At 44.8% G+C, this 17,923-nt stretch overlaps 1 protein-coding gene across 3 annotated transcripts in view; it reads left to right on the top strand.

Moving 5' to 3' along the window:
- The window catches only part of LOC140720661 (NACHT, LRR and PYD domains-containing protein 3-like), a 50,965-nt gene that overhangs the window by 16,840 nt on the left and 16,202 nt on the right, over positions 1-17,923 (top strand). Inside the window, exons 3-7 of one of the 3 annotated variants that reach the window (XM_073035514.1) lie at positions 5,647-5,939; positions 12,243-12,404; positions 13,851-13,945; positions 15,909-16,268; positions 16,863-17,029. In XM_073035514.1, coding sequence (XP_072891615.1) covers positions 13,936-13,945; positions 15,909-16,268; positions 16,863-17,029 — 537 coding nt within the window. In that variant the 5' untranslated portion in view covers positions 5,647-5,939; positions 12,243-12,404; positions 13,851-13,935. Of the gene's footprint in view, positions 1-5,646; positions 5,940-12,238; positions 12,409-13,850; positions 13,946-15,908; positions 16,269-16,862; positions 17,030-17,923 lie in introns of all 3 variants that reach the window. The other 2 variants (XM_073035512.1, XM_073035513.1) reach the window with 2 other exon arrangements.

The following is a 17,923-nucleotide window of genomic DNA, read 5'->3' as shown; positions in this document are numbered from 1 at the left end:
TTTGTGTTTCTTCTGGATCTGTTTCAAGATGGTGCCGTGTTGCGAGCTCAGTTCCACTTTATAATGCAAATTTCTGCGATTTCCTTCGTTTTTTTTGTTCAAGTAGCTGATAGTCACATCCGATATGATAGCTAAGTTATATGGCTGTCCTGTTGTTCAAACCATTTATTATAAATTACTGTAAGTTGCATATTTAGACAGAGACATTGCACATTTAAACGGAGACGTAACGTAAAGATTTTTACTCATTTATATGAGGAATGTAAGTAATAAATTCAATTCAATTCAATTCAAATCCTTTTAGCGCAGCTCTCCCTAGAGTTTTACTCAGACGTGTCTGTATTTGATGAATGGAGGCCACCCAGCTCCCCAGGATGCTTCCTGTGATGGTGTAAGTCCTGACGCAGACTTATTCCATCACCCCACCTGAGACCACATCTGTTAGAAAGAAATATGTGCTGGTGAAGGCAACTAATTGGAAATTGGTCCACATTTGATATGTACAAACCTTCCATATTTGTGAGATGCCTGTTCCATTCTTGTTTAGAAATTATAACAGGTATTTGCACACTTTTGCTTCTTTGAGAGGGTGGTGCACAACATTACTATCGGACAGCAGGCCGCTATTCGAACTGCACAATGCGATCTCCTATTAGGGTCTAAAGAGCGTGACTTTCCTGTCGCTGTCGGTTAGCTTTTGTATTAAATTAATACTCTTTAATGTCCCATTTTAAATTATCGAGTATCCTGTCCTTGACACACAGGGTGAATTCAGGTTTAGTTATTTTTATTCCCCTGCATTTTCTCTGCCTCTCAGCTACATTTTCCGGCTGAAGTTTGTTCCGCCTGCATCTGCATAGAACATAGCAGAGTACAGACCATTCGGGCCACTATATTGTGCCAAACCCATACCCTATTGTCAATCCAACCCATCTATCCCACATAGCCCACTGATTTTCCTTTACACGTATGCAGTTTAAGACATTTACTAATGTCTCTGATGTACGTATCTATCCCTAACCTCACCCCCTTCTGGTGCTTCCTTTGACCTTATCTCACTGTGTGCAGAGAAAAAGATGTGCCTTTGACATCACGCATATTCTTCCTCCCAGTCACCCTGAACGTGAACCCTCTCACAATAGGTTTGTCGTTCTTAGGTGAAAGAAGGACGCTCGTTGCCCACATTCTGTGCCTCTCATTATTGATTGCACCTCCGTCAAATCTCACTTATGCCCATTCGTTCAAAAACCAAAAGCTGACGCTCGCTCGAAACGTCTTTCCAAGGTATTTTCTCTGCACGTTGTAACATCGTGAGAAATTTCTTCTGCTCTCTTTCTAAAGCTTCTTTATCCTTCCTATCATGGGCCGAGCAGAACTCCACATATCGTTTAATCAGTGTTTTATAGAGGTGCAACATTACCTCGCGGCTCCTAAACTAATTCCCCCATATAACGAAGGCCAACACAGCACACACATTCCTAACTACTATTAGAATTGCGAGACAACATTGAGGAACATGACTTCACGTGGCTTCACGTGACTGTGAATCGCGTTCGGTGGTGTTAAGCGGGTGTTACATCTTGCCCACCGGTGACCTTCAAACTAGAGGAAGAAGGAATACCTTACACCTCCTTTGGTACTGTCGTCACGATACCCATTAAGGTGATATTTTGCCCAAAATGCAGTAAGTAACTGTTCTGAGCTTAGTTTACAATTACGGTGCTAAAATCTATAATTCGTTGAGTGTCCTTGACGTGGTTTCTGACCTCTGGTGATTTCAGAATGACACATTATCTCCTTAAGGTAGAAAGTGGTGATCCGGGCTGATATTCCACAAATGATGTTCAGACTCTATCCCTGGGTGTCAGTCCCGCTGAACACCCATTTCTACTCCCCTCTTATACATGAACCCGGTATTCTGGAAACTCAATGGGATCATAACCTCAAATTCTGACGTCTGTCTTAGGGATGTATCTTATGTTGTAATCTCTGCACATAATGTAGATCTGAGATGCTGGTACTAGCTGGTCAATTTACATTCTGAGGCGGGGTTCTCCTTCACGTGTTGTGGGTCTGTGCACGCACCTTGTACGCGCGGTGGGCAGACCAGGGATTTGTACAATGAATGCAGAGACTCTGAGATATGGAGTCACCCGGACTTACGGTGTGACTTCTGAACCACCGGGACTATTGCAAAATCGATGCGCACGTGCCTCCAAATCACTTTAATAGCCTGAAGAAGCGTATGGTCACACCGTCGGGCAGTGTGATTTGTGTTTATTATTGTGAACTCGGAAACGGAGCAGCTCCATTGCCATTCGAGTTGACCTCCCACAGTAGAGCTACCACCCCTGGGTTGTGGGGACGCATGCATCCGTGGGATGGTGCGGTGAAGAGGGTAGGTATGGAACACAGCCCGTTTTCGGGTGAAAAGAATCGGACGTGAAGTGTGATAAGTTTTCAATGGCCTGGGAGTAAGTACTCTGTTGTCCCTTTGTAACATACGGAGTCTGAAGGCAGAGACTGTCTTCAATTCAAACATCAGCCGTATAGCCAAAGGTTTGCTCGAAGTTTGTGGTCCAGCACATGGTCAAGACTGGAGCATACAGGGAAGTGATGGGGATGGCCAAAACTGAAGAGGGATGGGACGGGGCGGAATGGAATGTGATAGGATAGTGGACATGACAGGCAGTGATGTGATTAATGCGGGAGGAAAGCCAGTTAGGATGGGAGGTGGGCTCCATGAGGTCCCAGAATTCAGGTCACTAACAGAGTCTGTTGGGATTTCAATTGTCTGCAAAGGAACAAAAAGCTTCTGAATTAGACTAAATGAAATATTCTGGATCCAGATTTGTAACCTGTGACTGGCCTTTCAATGAGCTTGTGCGGGCCGCGGACTGGGATGAGCAGAGACATTGGCAGGTTGCAAAAGTTGCAGATGAACCTCACTCTCAAGAACAACCTGAACCAGGCCGGGAACTGGTCAGCGAGTGGGGGATGATGGGAAATACAGAGAGGAACTGCAGAGGTTGTGCTGAACTTTTTATGATTGAAAACATTTTCTGGGCGGATTCCTTTGTATACTTCTCAAGGTATTTCATGATATCCCATTACAACCGCCGGAGAGATGTTCTTTGTTCAATGAATTCCAAGCTGTGAACTTGATCTCCACTTTACTCTGTGAGCTCCACCCCGATGCTGCCTGGAGGTGGAATGAATTCAGCTTAATCCTTTCCTGGAACAAAAGGACCATATTCCACTGAACTTGGACCAATTCCTTCAATTGCTTTCTAAAAATAGCTTCTCTCAACAAATCTAGTGGCAGAGAACTTGAGTCAAATATGAGTACTCTTTGTGAAAGGCGAAAGTAAGGAGGTAGGAGACTGTGGATTTTCGGCGGATAGGTCACCTCGGCACTGACCCTGTGCCAATTTAACCCGATCCATGTCAGATGTTCTCCATTTCTCCATCTGAATCCGGTCTCCGCCCGACACTGAACCCGAATCGCTCGGTCTCTGCCCGACCATATGCGGCTCTACTTGTTACTCTCCCGCTGTCACACACACTCTCCCTTTCTTTTTTCACTCTCTCTGTCTCTGTCTCAATTGCCCATTCTTTCTCCGTCTCTGTTTTTCCTTGGCGTTCCCTCTTTTACCACCACCTCTTTCTCTCTTTCTCTCTCTTTCAATTCTTAATACATTTATCACTCTCTCTTTCTATCATTCACCGTGCAACTATCTCAATTATCTCTATTATTTCTCATCCACCCATACCCTTCCAGCTCTCCCTCCCGCCCTCCTTCCATCTCTCTGGGAGAGGTTAGTCCATTGCTGGTTAGTGACCGGCCTGGTGCCACCTCTGCCCGGGACAGTCTGCCCTTTGATCATTTCGGGCAATGGTTAAAAATGTCACTATGCCGTGCACCCAGACTATCAACATCCCGTTCGCTAATCTGGACTAAACGCGATAAAGAAAGAATTCCTCTGGAGGAAGTTTCACGGTCGGTTATAATAAGCACATGCATTTGTAAAGATGGGCGATCAGAAAGCCTCTGAGCGGCTTTGTGCTGGGAAATGCTATCCCCAGTGGGATGAGCTGCCAGAGGAAGAAATGGAGGCAAATACATCCAAAATATTTAAACGTTTATTCGACATGCGCAGTAAATATTTCTAGGGATATGGCCCAATCAGTGGTTTTACGGATGAATTCAGGTGGTCTCATGCTCGTCAGGGCACGTTTGGGAAGGGCCGGATTCTGTGCTCTGGGTCTGTCGAATAACTACCAATATGATTCGGTTCTCGTGCCTCGAGCGGTAGACAGATAGAGAGAAAGATGGACAAACACGCAAACAAAATTCAAAAAACAAGCAAACAAACAAATCAATAAATAGATGGACCGACCGATAGATAAATAAGTAAATAAATAAATAGATAAATTAAAATCCGTCGAAATTTCTGTTACTGTGAATAGCTAAGCGAGTAAAAGATGACCTGATTTCCAAAAGGCATAAAGTTAAAGACTTTTTAAGAATTAACTTTTAAGAATTTTTAATTAAGAAATTAAAGACACTTTCTTTAATATTTTAAGCAAGATTACCTTTCTTTGTATTTCCATCTTTTACGGTTTCAAAATAACAAAAAAGGAAAAGGGCCCGAAGCAAAGATTTGGGCACCCTGCATGGTCAGTACTTAGTAACACCCTTTTTGGCAAGAAACACAGCTTGTAAACGCTTTTTGTAGCCAGCTAATAGTCTTTCAATACTTCTGTGGGTATTTTTGCCCATGCTTCCTTGCAAAAGGCTTCTAGTTTTGTGAGATGTTTGGCTACCTTGCATGCACTGCTGGGAACGTAGAAGATTTGGGGGAGATTTGACAGAGGTCTGCAAAACCATGAGGTGTACAGGTAGGGTAGATAGGTAGAGGGACGGGGAGAGTGAGCGTTAGCTCAGGGGATAGAGCGGAGTGAGGCTTCCACTTTTAATCAGCATACCACTACACCCCCCACAGACACTCGTGCTCATTTTCAATCAGTGCGTCAATCCCTTTTTGACTGCCTATTTAACGTATGTGGTATTTTCAATGACAACGCAGTCCCTTCCTCTGGCCATTTGGAAATAATAACTTTTAAGAGAAAAACACTCCACAGTTATTTCCGACGGGGTGCGGATCAACAACCATTGCTTGTGAAATGAAACCGACTGTTAGCCGTGGATGGGGGGGGGGGGTGGTTTCTTGTGACAACAGTGTATAGAAAATAGTATACTTTCTAATAGTAAATACTATTTAATAGTAAATAGTAAAAGAAGTATATTTTTTTCGACTATATATATATATATATATATATATATATATATATATATATATAGTCGAATGTGTTTGGTTTAATTTCAGCAGAAATGCGGCTCCCTGTACCTGAACAGGTGAGGGAGGTTTGAGCTGAAACTCTATCCATGTCAGGCAGACTTTCTTACACAGAGGGCGGAGTTCAGACCTTCCCAGAACCCGGGCTGGATCAAATCCGCAGCCTGGGACACGCTGTGTTAAACAGAGAAACTCCGCCCCACTGGTTGTGATGAAAGAAAAAGGAGAGATCCACACGGAAATCCGGACAGAAAGGTTAATGCAGCCTGTTTGTTTCCCTCTTTAGGGTTGCTACATTGATCCCACTTCCACCTCCTCCCGCTATCAGACCCGTCCTGAGCCGGTGAGAGTTAGCGTGACCCGGACTGCGGCAGTCCCGCTCTACCCCGGCTCACCCGGCCCTGTCCATCTGTAATGAGCGACGGACACATCACAGCCGAGTGGCCTCGGGAGCAGCAGCTCAGACTCAACTCTCCGTACAGGGTGAGCACACCGATGCAGGACCATTGTCGGTCACCGGGATGTCAGACTGTGATTTCCCGGGACCACACTGAACGCCGTCCGGTTACAACATCAGAGGTAAGTGTTGTCTATGATTCCGCACAACGGTTCAGCGTTTAAAGCGAGACTATGTTTTAGTCGAGATTGAGAGTGAGTTTTGTGGGAGAAGGGAGTCCTGACATGTTCATGTAAACGAGTCAATTACTATCCAAATGGATTAAGAGAACCAAGAGTGGTTACTACTGAGTGCAAGCAGAAGAAATCTCTCACCCCGGTAGTGACATATGAAATAGCCCACGGGGCAGTGACCCGTCACTGATCTCTCTCAAACAAGAGAAAACTGCAAATGTTGGAAATCCCAGCAACACACAAAATGTTGGAGGAACTCTACTGGCCAGGCAGCAGCCTTGGAAAAAAAAGTACGGTTACCTTGGAGGTCACAGGTAATGTTCTTTACATTGTGCCATTGGTTCTACCGCTGTTCCCTGTAGCAGAAAGCGTTAAACTTCCATCACATTTGAACGACAGTGTTTTGACGAACCGGTTTGGATTTGATTTCAGTGGAATGGCCGCTCCCTGTTCTGAGGAATGTGCTCTTTAAACACAGACCCTGAGCTCCGAGCCTCACAGAACAACAAACCGCACCTTCCAAATCAGTCAATCATCTACCCTCCTCCCCTTTCCATTCCAGTCCTGAGGAAGGGACTGGGTCCGGAATGCCGACTGTTTACAGCCATCCATAGATGCTGCCTGACCTGCTGAGTTCCCCCAGCACTGTGTGTGTTGCCATGGTTACGAGAGATACGTGTGGGGCAGTAGGCGGGGTTATTTGTAAGAAACCATGCACAGTATTCACACTCTCAGGAAATCTTGGGGAATTGAGTTGCGAATAATTCAGCTTCTGGTATTTATTTTGGATCTTTATTTCCAACCAACCAGGTGCCTCTGCATTGATTCAGCGATCAAGGACATCAATGTTTTTTTTGTTTGTTTTTTCGAGCCACTTCTGGCGTCTGTGCTTTTTTGTGTTCCTACTGTTAGAATTTTTTGAGAATGTGATTAAATACATTGATGAAGGAAGAGCAGTAGATGTAGTGTAAATAGATTTCTGCAAGGCATTTGATAAGGTCTGCCATGCAAGGCTTATTGAGAACGTAAGGAGGCATGGGATCCAAGGTGACATTGCTTTGTGGACCCAGAACTGGCTTGCCCACAGAAGGCAAAGCGTGGTTGTAGATGGGTCATATTCTACATGGAGGCTGGTGACCAGTGGTATGCCTCAGGGATCTGTTCTGGGACCCTTGCTCTTGTGATTTTTATAAATGACCTGGATGACGAAGTGGAAGGATGGGTTAGTAAGTTTGCTGATGACACAACGATTGGGGTGTTGTGGATAGTGTGGAGGGCTGTGAGAGTTTACAGCGGGACATTGATAGGATGCAGAACAGGGCTGAGAAGTGGCAGATAGAGTTCAAGACGATTAAGTGTGAGGTGGTTCATTTTGTTAGGTCAAATATGATGACAGACTGCAGTATTAATGGTAAGACTCTTGGCAGTGTGGAGGATCAGAAGGATCTTGGTGTCCGAGTCCATAGGACACTCAAAACAGCTGCTCAGGTTGACTTCGTGGTTAAGAAGGCGTACAGTGCATTGACCTTCATCAATCGTGGAATTGAATTTAGGAGCCAAGAGGTAATGTTACAGTTATATAGGACCCTGTTCAGAACCCGCTTGGAGTACTGTGCTCTGTACCTCACTACAGGAAGGATGTGGAACCCATAGAAAGGATGCAAAGCAGAGTTCCAAGGATGTTGCCTGGATTGGGGAGCATGCCTCATGAAAACAGGTTGAGTGAACTTGGCCTTTTCTCCTTGGAGCGACGGAGGATGAGAGTTGACCTGATAGAGATGTATACGATGGCGAGAGGCATTGATCGTGCGGGTAGTCAGAGGCTGTTTCCCAGGGCTGAAACGGCTGCCACAAGAGGGCACATGTTTAAGCTGCTTGGGAGTCAGTAAGAAGAGATGTCAGGGGTAAGCTTTTTACGCAGAGAGTGGTAAGTGGTGGAATTGGCTGCCAGTAACGATGGTGGAGGTGATACGATAGGCTATTTTAAGAGACTTTTGGATAGGTACATGGAGCTCAGAAAAATTGAGAGCTATGGGTAACCCTAGTAATTTCTAAGATAGGTTTACATTCGGCACAACGTTGTTTACCGAAGGGCCTGTATTGTGCTGCAGGTTTTCTATGTTCCATGCTTTTCTATGTTAACTGCACGATTGACATTTTCCACAGGTTAAATAAAGATTAGTAACAGGTCTAGAACAATGGCCACCTGTTTCAAAGCAAGGGTGCGACATCCGCCCAGCAAACACCTGTTCCGTTTTCAGAATTTCTAATTTCAGACGGATACATCTATTGTTCCTGTGTTGACTGAGGGTGTTCTGAACTCTTCTCCTCAATGGCCAGTGGAAGCAAAGCCTTTCATTCCATTGAAGGCTAAGATTCTTGATAAACAATGGGTTACAGGGACGGACATGATGGAATACAGAATGAAATTTCAGATCAGATCAGCCATGATTTCATTACCTGCAGCATCAGTTTTGAGGGATGTGTGCTCCAGTTATGTGTGTTTGTAGGTTGACTGGAAAAGCACTAACAATTTAATTAATGTAAACTTGTATAATCAGTGCATTCGAAGGGAGATGTAATTTTAAGTATATGGTTGAATTGAAAACAAGCATTAAATTGATGAACCGTTTACATCCAACGTTGTGCTTTAAGTATGTGCCCCAGCTACGTCAGGGGATGGAATTTATGAGTAACTCGGTGAGCTGGACATCACGGTGTTGGACCGAGAAACAAGCTCCCGATTCCATGTTAATCCTGCTGCAGACTCCGTGTGTCTTTCCACGACCCCAACACAGACCCCTCAGCACCACTAGTGGTCAGGGGACCTCGGATGGCCACGAGTGGCCGGAGATCCCCGTGGAGCCACCATTTGTCGGCGGTCGGATGGACAATGGAGAGGGTTCAGCTGTCCGGCCCTTTCTCTGTGACACTCCCGATCTCCACATCAACTCCATCTATCTGACTCTGGGTGAATTTTAACAATTAACAAACATAATTCCTCTCAGCGATCAGCTGTCTGAGTGATCCCCTGGCTCTGAGAGGAAGGGGTATTTATGGTCCACACTGTCAGGATGTTGAGTTTACCAGGAGACAAAGACTGCAGGGATGAGAAGTTTTCTGTTGTCTAATACACTGTGTGTGAACCCAGCTGGCAATTCTGGTTTACATTTGTAAAACAGATGTTCTTTTTTTCAAAATACTGAACAGCAAAACTCTGCATTGATTAATCTACTCGAAACCAGATCAGCCTCGATAGTTCTCCCAAATCAGTCGGGACTTTGTGACCAAACTCGAGAAAAAAAGCACGCTGCCCACTCCAACAACGGCACAGCCGGATGAATCCCATCATTGATTTTGTTGTCGCTCTGAAACCAGAATAAACGGCCATTCCGGTGTTTTAAAATACAAGTGCTCTCCCACACCAGGACCTAACGATATGTGTGCGGTACTTTACGTCGCACACACAGAAACATAGAAAGCCTACAGCATATTACAGGCCCTTGGGCCCATAAAGCTGTACCGAACCTTAGAGCTACCTAGGTTTGCACATAGGCCTCTATTTTTCTGAGCTCCATGTACCTATCCAGGAGACTCTTTAACAACCCTATCGTATCAGCCTCCACCACCGTCGCCGGCAGTCCATTCCACGCAGTCACCACTCTCTACGTAAAAAACTTACCCCTGACATTTTCCCCGTACCAACTTCCAAGCACCTTAAAACTATGCACTCTCGTTGTAGCCATTTCAGCCCTTGGTAAAAAGCCTCTGACTATCAACAGGATCAATGTCTCTCATCATCTTATACACCTCTATCACTTAACTTCTCATCCTCTGTCGCTCCAAGGAGAAAAGGCTGATTTCACTCAACCGTGCTGCCAGGCTCGCATTGAAACGGGTTAATGGCTGAGGTACCAATCACGACATCCCCCCCTCCCCCCCCACCCCACCACCGGTGCTGTGAACAGAGTATTTACAAGCTACGTTATTCTCATTGATGCGAAGAGCTGTCAATTACTGGTTACACCCAATAGTGGAGGAGGGCCAGTGGAGAGGGTGGTACCACCATCTCCCGCTCGCGTTCCGAACTCTCTGTCAAAGCGGAACAAACCTCAAACTAAATGTCCCCCTTTTTTATTTATCTCCATTTCCCTCCGAGGGAAGTTGGGGGCTTTTGTGAACCATAATCTGCAGCCGGTGTCTGATTTATGGCTGAAAAGCAGGAGGAGACCGCTCGGTCCATCGGCTTGATGCCGGCTCCCCGGGGTGCCAGAGATCCCGCCTGAAGAAGTGGGGGGAATTTTATTGAAAGGATAAAGATGGTGTGAGAGGGGTCAGACAGGATGTTTGTCTCAGTGGGGACAGGAGGGGCTCATCTGTGGAAATGTTTGAGCCCAAGGTGGTGGTGAGCAGAGGGATTCACCATATTGGTGGACAAACACGGGCAGACTATTGACCTGTAAGTGGGGCTAATGGTCCGGGCAAAGTAAGGATATGAGTGGTGTTGGGGGGTGTGGCAAGGATGGACAGGTATGGGGTCTTGTTGAATGACAGGACTGGCTGGAGGGGCCGAGTGGCCTGCTCCTGTTCCTGTTGTCTGTGTGTTCAAAGAGAAGGAATAACCAGACTGCTCTTGGGCTTGCAGGAAGTCCCAGTCGGTGTTGTAGGGACAGCTGCTTACAGTCCAGTTGTTCCCAAACTGTGTCAACCATTTGACTGACGGACCAAATTCAATATTTCTAAATTTTCAATCGATACATACCATATATTTATAAATTGGTCACTTCACAAAACTCTATATATTGTTAACGACATAAAAACGATATTTTATATTGTGACTGACAGAGAATCATATAATTTCTGTTCCGTGTGTTATCTGAATGTACTTGCCTGTGATGCTGCCACAAGTCAGTGTTTCTCTGTACCTGTACCTTCCCGTACTTGTGCACTTGGCAATAAATTCAACAGGACCTGAGAAAACTCAGGGAGATTTGATTGTGATGATCATATTGACACCTCGGTAGGTGGAATGTAAAGAGACAGTACACTGTTAAATGTAAGACCCTTAACAGTGTCGATGAGCATAGGGATCTTGGAGTCCAAGTTCATTGCTCCCTGAAAGTAGCTACATGGCTGGTTAAGAAGGCAAATGGCATGTTTGCCTTTATAAGTCAAGATATTACATTCAAAATTCATAAAACTCGATCAGACCACATCTGGAGTGTTTCATACAGTTCTGGTCGCCCCCATTCTTGGAAGGATGTCGGGGCATTGGATGCACATTACAAAAAAAAGATATATCCTTGATGCTGCGCTTTTTTCAGGCCATGTGAAAATTTACGGCTCAGAGCAATGGTTGACCCACACAGCTGAAAAAATAGTAATTTGTGGGAACATCGGAGACCCAACCACGTTAGATTCTATCATATTAAACACGATTGAATGTGGTACATTGTCGTGCTTCCTGTTATAGACGAAATGTTAAACGTCAATAGAGTGGACAGAACTGTTTCACCGGCAGCCTCTCTGGTGTCCAGGAAATAGTAATGAGTAACGCAAGAAAAAATAATAATAATTTCGCCTTGTCCGAGGGAGCGTACTGTGAGGCAATGAGGCTCACGTGCTTAACAATACAGAACTAATGTTGAGCAGGGATTAACTAGAAGGTCCATTTTATATAAATTCAAGAGCTTTTCATTTTCGTGTCTCGAAAGATCACTATTAATGCCCCAATAATTACTTTTACTACCTTTTCAGAACACTGGGTGTCGTACCTTCTCCATTATAGGTATGAGCAAGGATGAGATCTGGGCCAAATTGCGCAATTAAGCGTTCAGCATATCACGCATCATCTTGGACAAACCCAGTTCTGATACTGGGTCTTCCACATTGTATTTTTACACAGATCCAATCTGATTTACCGAGTTTCCAGCACTTTATGAGAGGAGGGCAGGAATATGGTATTGGGGCAAAAAAAAATAATCAGCCATGATTGAATGATGGTGCAGACTCGATGGGGCGAATCACTTCATTCTGCTCCGATATCTTATCATGACAGAATGATGAGTCCTTCGTATCCCCTATCAGGATTTGTGACGTGTGAGGGACAATTACAGATTTGTTCACTGAGATCCTTTTATTTGTCTTCAGCGTTTAAATTTCAGTGAGATTTGCCTTTGGAACATTGAGCAGAAATGTTTTACTCTCCTTTGTATTGTTAATGTGCTTCATTATCTCTCTGGTTAAAGTTAGACCTGTGGTGAGAGATTTATTGGAAGAAAAGCCCACAACTGGAAGCAAACCACGACTGAAAACGAGGGAACAGTGACAAGTGAACCAGCCCAAGGACTGAGAGCACCAACTGGAGAGAAACCCTTCTGACTCAGAGTTTCTATTGATTCAGTCAGGAGAAAGGTTGGTGAGTCTCATTTACACGAACACTGGTCCTTTAGTCATTACATATCTGTACAAGGAAGGTAGGAAATTAGTTAAATGGACTGAATGTGCCCAGAAATACCAGATATGCCTCTGCCTGACCCAGCTCCAATCACTCCAGGTCTAGTAATGTGCTTTCAGAAGCCCAGCTCTTTAAAGTCACAAACATTCTCTCAGTGTTTGCTCATTTGAAGGTCCTGCATCATCTGAAGTAGTGTTTGGTCAGTTCTGATGTTTCCTTGTTATATTATAATCACCTGAAAATGCATTGACAATCTCCTCCCTTTATATGAAGCCCCAAACGTGTCGTGCTGTAGTGATTGTAGAAATGCGGAATTATCATGAACTGCAGCAACATGTCATTGATTCCTCTGGCTATTGCAATTTGCAATGATATACTAACCCTCGAATATATCGTCATGCAAGCCTCTGCTGAGAACAGACTTTTTATAAAGCAAAATGTCCCAACACTGCATTTTATTCAATCCTCACTAGCAAATGGCAAGCAACAGTTTACATTGACATACCTTGGCCTCATCAAGTACTTTTCTGCTAATTACATTGTCAGAACCTGTGAAGGTGACATTAAGCAGAGGTGGAAATTCAAAGTTATGTTCCCATGGATGTTGTACATAGGACTTCAGCAAAGCCTTTGACAATGTGTCACATGGCAGCTTGGTCTCGATGATCAGGTCTCATGCTGTCCGGAGAGAGCAAGTTGGATGTTTTCAAAATTAGCTTCAAGGTAGCAAGCAAAGAGTGCTGGTTGAAGGCTTCTCCTCGCAATGGAGGTGAGTAATCAGTGGTGTGCCATGAGGCTACAATTTGGGAACTTTGATATTCGTTATATTATTGCAATGATTTGGATGCGGTTGCACAAGGCTTACTTGACGGGTAAGATCGCAGAATGCACAGCATTAGTAGTTGCTGTTCACAGAGAAGATTATCGTAGCATCTAGGGGATCTAAATGGACAAGGGGTGGCAAAGAGATTGAAAAACCAACCCCAGCAGCAGCGGATTCATGCAGATGTTGGGGATTATGTGGAGGAAAGAGGAAGTGGATGAGGCAGGCGCATTCGCATAATTTAAAAAAAACAGTTGGGATGTGTAGATGGAGTGAAAAGGCCAGATGGGAAATGGGCCCATCACAGGAAATTGTGACCATCTCGGTTGGCACTGTAGTTGGCATTGTCTCGTTGAGTGGAACACACTGAATTTGGACTCTATTACTCTGTGACTCTGTCAGTAGATACCCCAGATATCATTGGACAGAGATACAGAGATGGTGCAGAAGTTGTTATTAAGCGGGAATGTTTGGTCCACAAGCCAACTGCTTCTCTGATGCAAGGGATGGAAATACTGTCATATTTGCAAAGTAATTGTAGTCTCTCTAACTCACTGTCTGCTTGTTGTGTAATTCACAGCATCACCAGCAGGTGGAGCTTTCCAGAACCGGGACCAAAATGTAAACAAGACGACGACAATCAACAATCGTCAGTCAGAATCAGAATGGACACAGGTATGATCACTGGGATCTTTGAATTAAACTTTTGTCGCGTTTGTACACAGTAGTTCAGATGAAGAAACTTACACAGATGTTAACAGGGCATAGAAAAGTTTCATCAAGCAGTGCCATTTATCCCACTGCTAAAGAGGCCTTAAATAATTGATCAAACCTAACAGTTCCAGCGCAGGGTCCTGACACCGGTGATGGTCAAATCACTCCACTCACCAGGCAAAGCTTCACCTGAGTGAATGAAACAGGGACTCCAGAATCAGGTGGTCGTGAGTGAAACACAGACAGGAATGCAACAGCAGTCTTGTGGTTTATGTAAATGGTCAGGGTCCTTTTCACCTCCAAACTAGTACTGCGGTGTAAGACATCGCCAACTTTCATTTATAAAATTCAGAACCAGAAAATAGGAGCATTTACTGGATTTCAGAGATTGTGTGATAACAGAGCATTTCAGTTTTTGGAAGGAAAGCTATCAACACCTCCCTGGGTTTTCTCGGCTGCTGCACAAACGAGAAGTGGGGTGTTTCCAAAATCTGTTTTCTGTAGCAGAGCAGAGATTATTGCCGGTGTTGGGAATGGCTGAGGACCAGGAGGCAGCTCATTGTAGATACATTTGTGGTCTGCTTCAGAGATTTAATACCCCAATGAATGTCTGGGCTGTGGAGAAATGGTGAATGTGAGTTTCTCATTATTTCCCTCCTGAGATGATCTTCTACATGAATTTAAATTCCTAGGATCTCTGCTGGGAAACCCGGTATTACCAATTACCAAATGTCTCTGTCACCTATAGAAATTGTGATTCTGTTCAAATCTGTTATTCCAGGTGGAGTAAAACGATATTACAGCCTGGAAACGGGTCCTTCTGCCCATCTAATTCATGCTGATCTAAATGCCTGAGATTGCCCCATTTTCCTGCAGTTTTTATCAAATTTCCCTTGTAAACTTCTTCTATCCTTTTTCCTGACCACATGCTCTCAACTTCGTAATTTTATTTGTGTTTGCAATCTCCTCTGGATGCACGTAATTTATACCCATCACCCAGCAGGTGAAAAAATGCCCCTTTGGTCCGTTTCAAATCTCTGCCCTCAAGTCTCAGACTCCCCTACCACGGGGAAAATAACATGACCATCTACCCTATCTATGCCCCGGATTATTTTATGTTCATATACGCGTGTAGCGTCACCCTTCAAGCCCCTGAGCTCCAGGGAAAACTGTCCTAGCCGAACCATATAACACAATGAACAACACCCTAGTCCAGTACCGTAGTGTTCATTCTTCACTACACATTTTCCAGATTAAGCACGTCCATCCTATAGATTACCAACTGCAACTGCACGCAAAGCTCTATAACCAAGACTTTGCCAATGACTTGCATAGTTGTTACATGATGATCATCAGGCGGGGGATAAGATGGGAACCAGGGCAGCGGTCAGCATAGATTTCCAGGTAATGATCAGTCTGTGACTCAGGGGACTGGACAATGTGCCTCTCAAGGGAATGGTCATTCTGTGACCAAGGGAACTGGATATCATGTGACAAAGCGATTGGAGAATGTGTGATCCAGCAGACTGGACCATGTGTAATCCCGTTGCTGGTCGGTGTGTGACACAGATGACTGGACAGTTAGTGACCCTGGGAGATCTTAGCTTTTGGAAGATAATCGCAGTGATATTTCCCAGTGTCACCGGACACCGTTGCATTAAGATCCTGTGGTCATCCGTGTGTTCAACTGCTGTGAATTCAGTGATCAGTATTACTGTGTCTATCCTGTAATTTTACTGGGAGTTAATGTGTCCAGTCACCGGGTTATTGGGATGGTCACCTGGCAGGACGTACGGTTCACATTACCCAGCACAGTTCCACTCCAAATCTGGTCAGACTGTGTCTTGGCTCCACTGCAGTCTGAATCAGTTTTGCTCAGCTTGAAATTATACTTGTATAACCTGCAATTCATCACTTATTTCAGGTGGGAAATTGAAGCGAGTAACAAAAGGATTGAAGAGGTTTAAACCAGGCGAATCATCGAGGGAAGATGATCGGGACACAGGAAGCAAGGTACCAAAGCAGGGTCAGATTGAGAGCAATGTCCCAATGGAATGCGGTCTGGCCACAGAAGAATTGGAGCAAATTCAGCCCGGAGACAGTGACGTCAGACACACCGATCAGGACCCTGGAACCAGCACAAGTGAGGTGACTGTCTGTCAGCCCAGAGACAGTGACGTCAGAGACATCGATCAGGACCCTGGAACCAGCACAAGTGAGGCGACTGACTGTCAGCTCAGAAGCTCGTTGAACACGGAATTGTCAAGTCCCCAACAAGGAGCAGGTGAGTGAAATATGAGGGTGATGGGTTCGCAGAATGTGGCAAGGAGGAGGGTAAAGGTGAGGCCTTGTTGGAGGGTTGGTCAGAGGAGAGGGGGAATGTGTGGGTGTGGTACACGTGGTGTAGTGGGGCACCCGTTACCCCACTACAGGAAATGCACTACCTGCTTTGAGGATTTCCAGGATGTGTATTGGAGGAAATGCAGCTGTCCAGATAAGGAGAGAATTTCCGGGATGTGAATCAGGGGAAATGTATTTGCCAGGATGGAGGAAGTATCCATCTAGGAATACTGAGGAATCCAGATTCCGAAATCTGGGAAGCGAATATTACCGACAGTCCCAACATCTATTGCCCATCCAAAACTGAAATAGGTGAGTGGGCTGGTTGGGGGGATGGACTGGTTTGCATTAAATGTGGTCCTTCTATTACGTAATGTCTAGAACATCGTTGGTTCGGTTTTAAGGCCAGTGTTGGAATCAATCCATTGTTTGTGTCTGTAGGCAGGTTCAAGACACGTTTTTTTGTTGAGTTGGGTGAGAGTGGTGGAGACGAGGGATATCTGAGTTCAAGCCTACATATTCCTTTTTATATTCACAGAGCCAGGGTTTACAATCTCTGACCTCCTTGCAGAGGGGGGCGAGTATCAACTCTACCAACTGACAAAGTTCTACAGAGAGAGACTCAAACAAGCAATTGAAGAAAAGGTTGAAAGACTCGGTTGGATGTTGACGAAGGAGGGACATTTCAGTAGAGAAGAAAATGAGGTGAGTGTAGCTTGTGTATTGTCACAGAACTGCTGGGAATAGTGACCAAAATTAATCTCCTTCACCTTCTTGGAGTTCTACATGGAATTGGAGCCTTTGATCTCTGACTTGTCTCCAGCAGATCTGGTTTCAGCTGTTAAGGTGGGGAGCACTGGGAACTACAGGTTCAGTGTCACCTTTACCTCTCACACCTGCTGTATTTATCAGTCTGATATAAGAGCAGTGGCTGCATATCTGGACTTTGAACATGGACATCCAGTCTAAACTAATGTCAAATCTTGTCTGAACTGTCGAGCAGATTCACCTCATCTCATTAATCCAGGATGAGTATGAAACAGTCAGATTGTAAATTGAGCCAACCAGCTTCACTGCAGTACTTGACGGAGGGTCTTGACAGCTGGTCTTGGCTCCGTGAGTTCCCAAACAATGTGTGGCAGACTTGGCATAGTCATAGAAAGGTACAGCACAGAAGCAGGCCATTTGGCCCATCTATTCTATACCGGACTACGTAAACTACCTACTCCCATTGACCTTCACCGGGCCATGGCGATCTGTACCCTTAACATTCATGGATCTAACCGCATGTAACCGCTTGTACTGCTTGCGCTGCTAGATAGTTTCACACTCTTATCACCCTCTGAATTAACAAGTTTCACCTTTGTACCCCCTGAACTTTTCACCTTTCACCCTTTACTGATAACCTCTTGTTGTAGCACCTCTTCACCTCAGTACAAAATGTTGCTTGCATTTATCCTGTCTATACCCCATGTAATTGTGTACACTTCTATCAAATCTGCCCTCAGTCTTCCACGTTCCAATGAATAAAGTCCTAACCCCTTTACTCTTTTCTTATAACTTAGGTTTTCCAGTCCTGACAACATCCTTGTCAAGTCA

The sequence above is a fragment of the Hemitrygon akajei genome, unplaced genomic scaffold (assembly GCF_048418815.1).
Source record: "Hemitrygon akajei unplaced genomic scaffold, sHemAka1.3 Scf000045, whole genome shotgun sequence".
Lineage (NCBI taxonomy): Eukaryota > Metazoa > Chordata > Chondrichthyes > Myliobatiformes > Dasyatidae > Hemitrygon > Hemitrygon akajei.
This window is presented reverse-complemented; position numbering and strand designations above follow the sequence as displayed.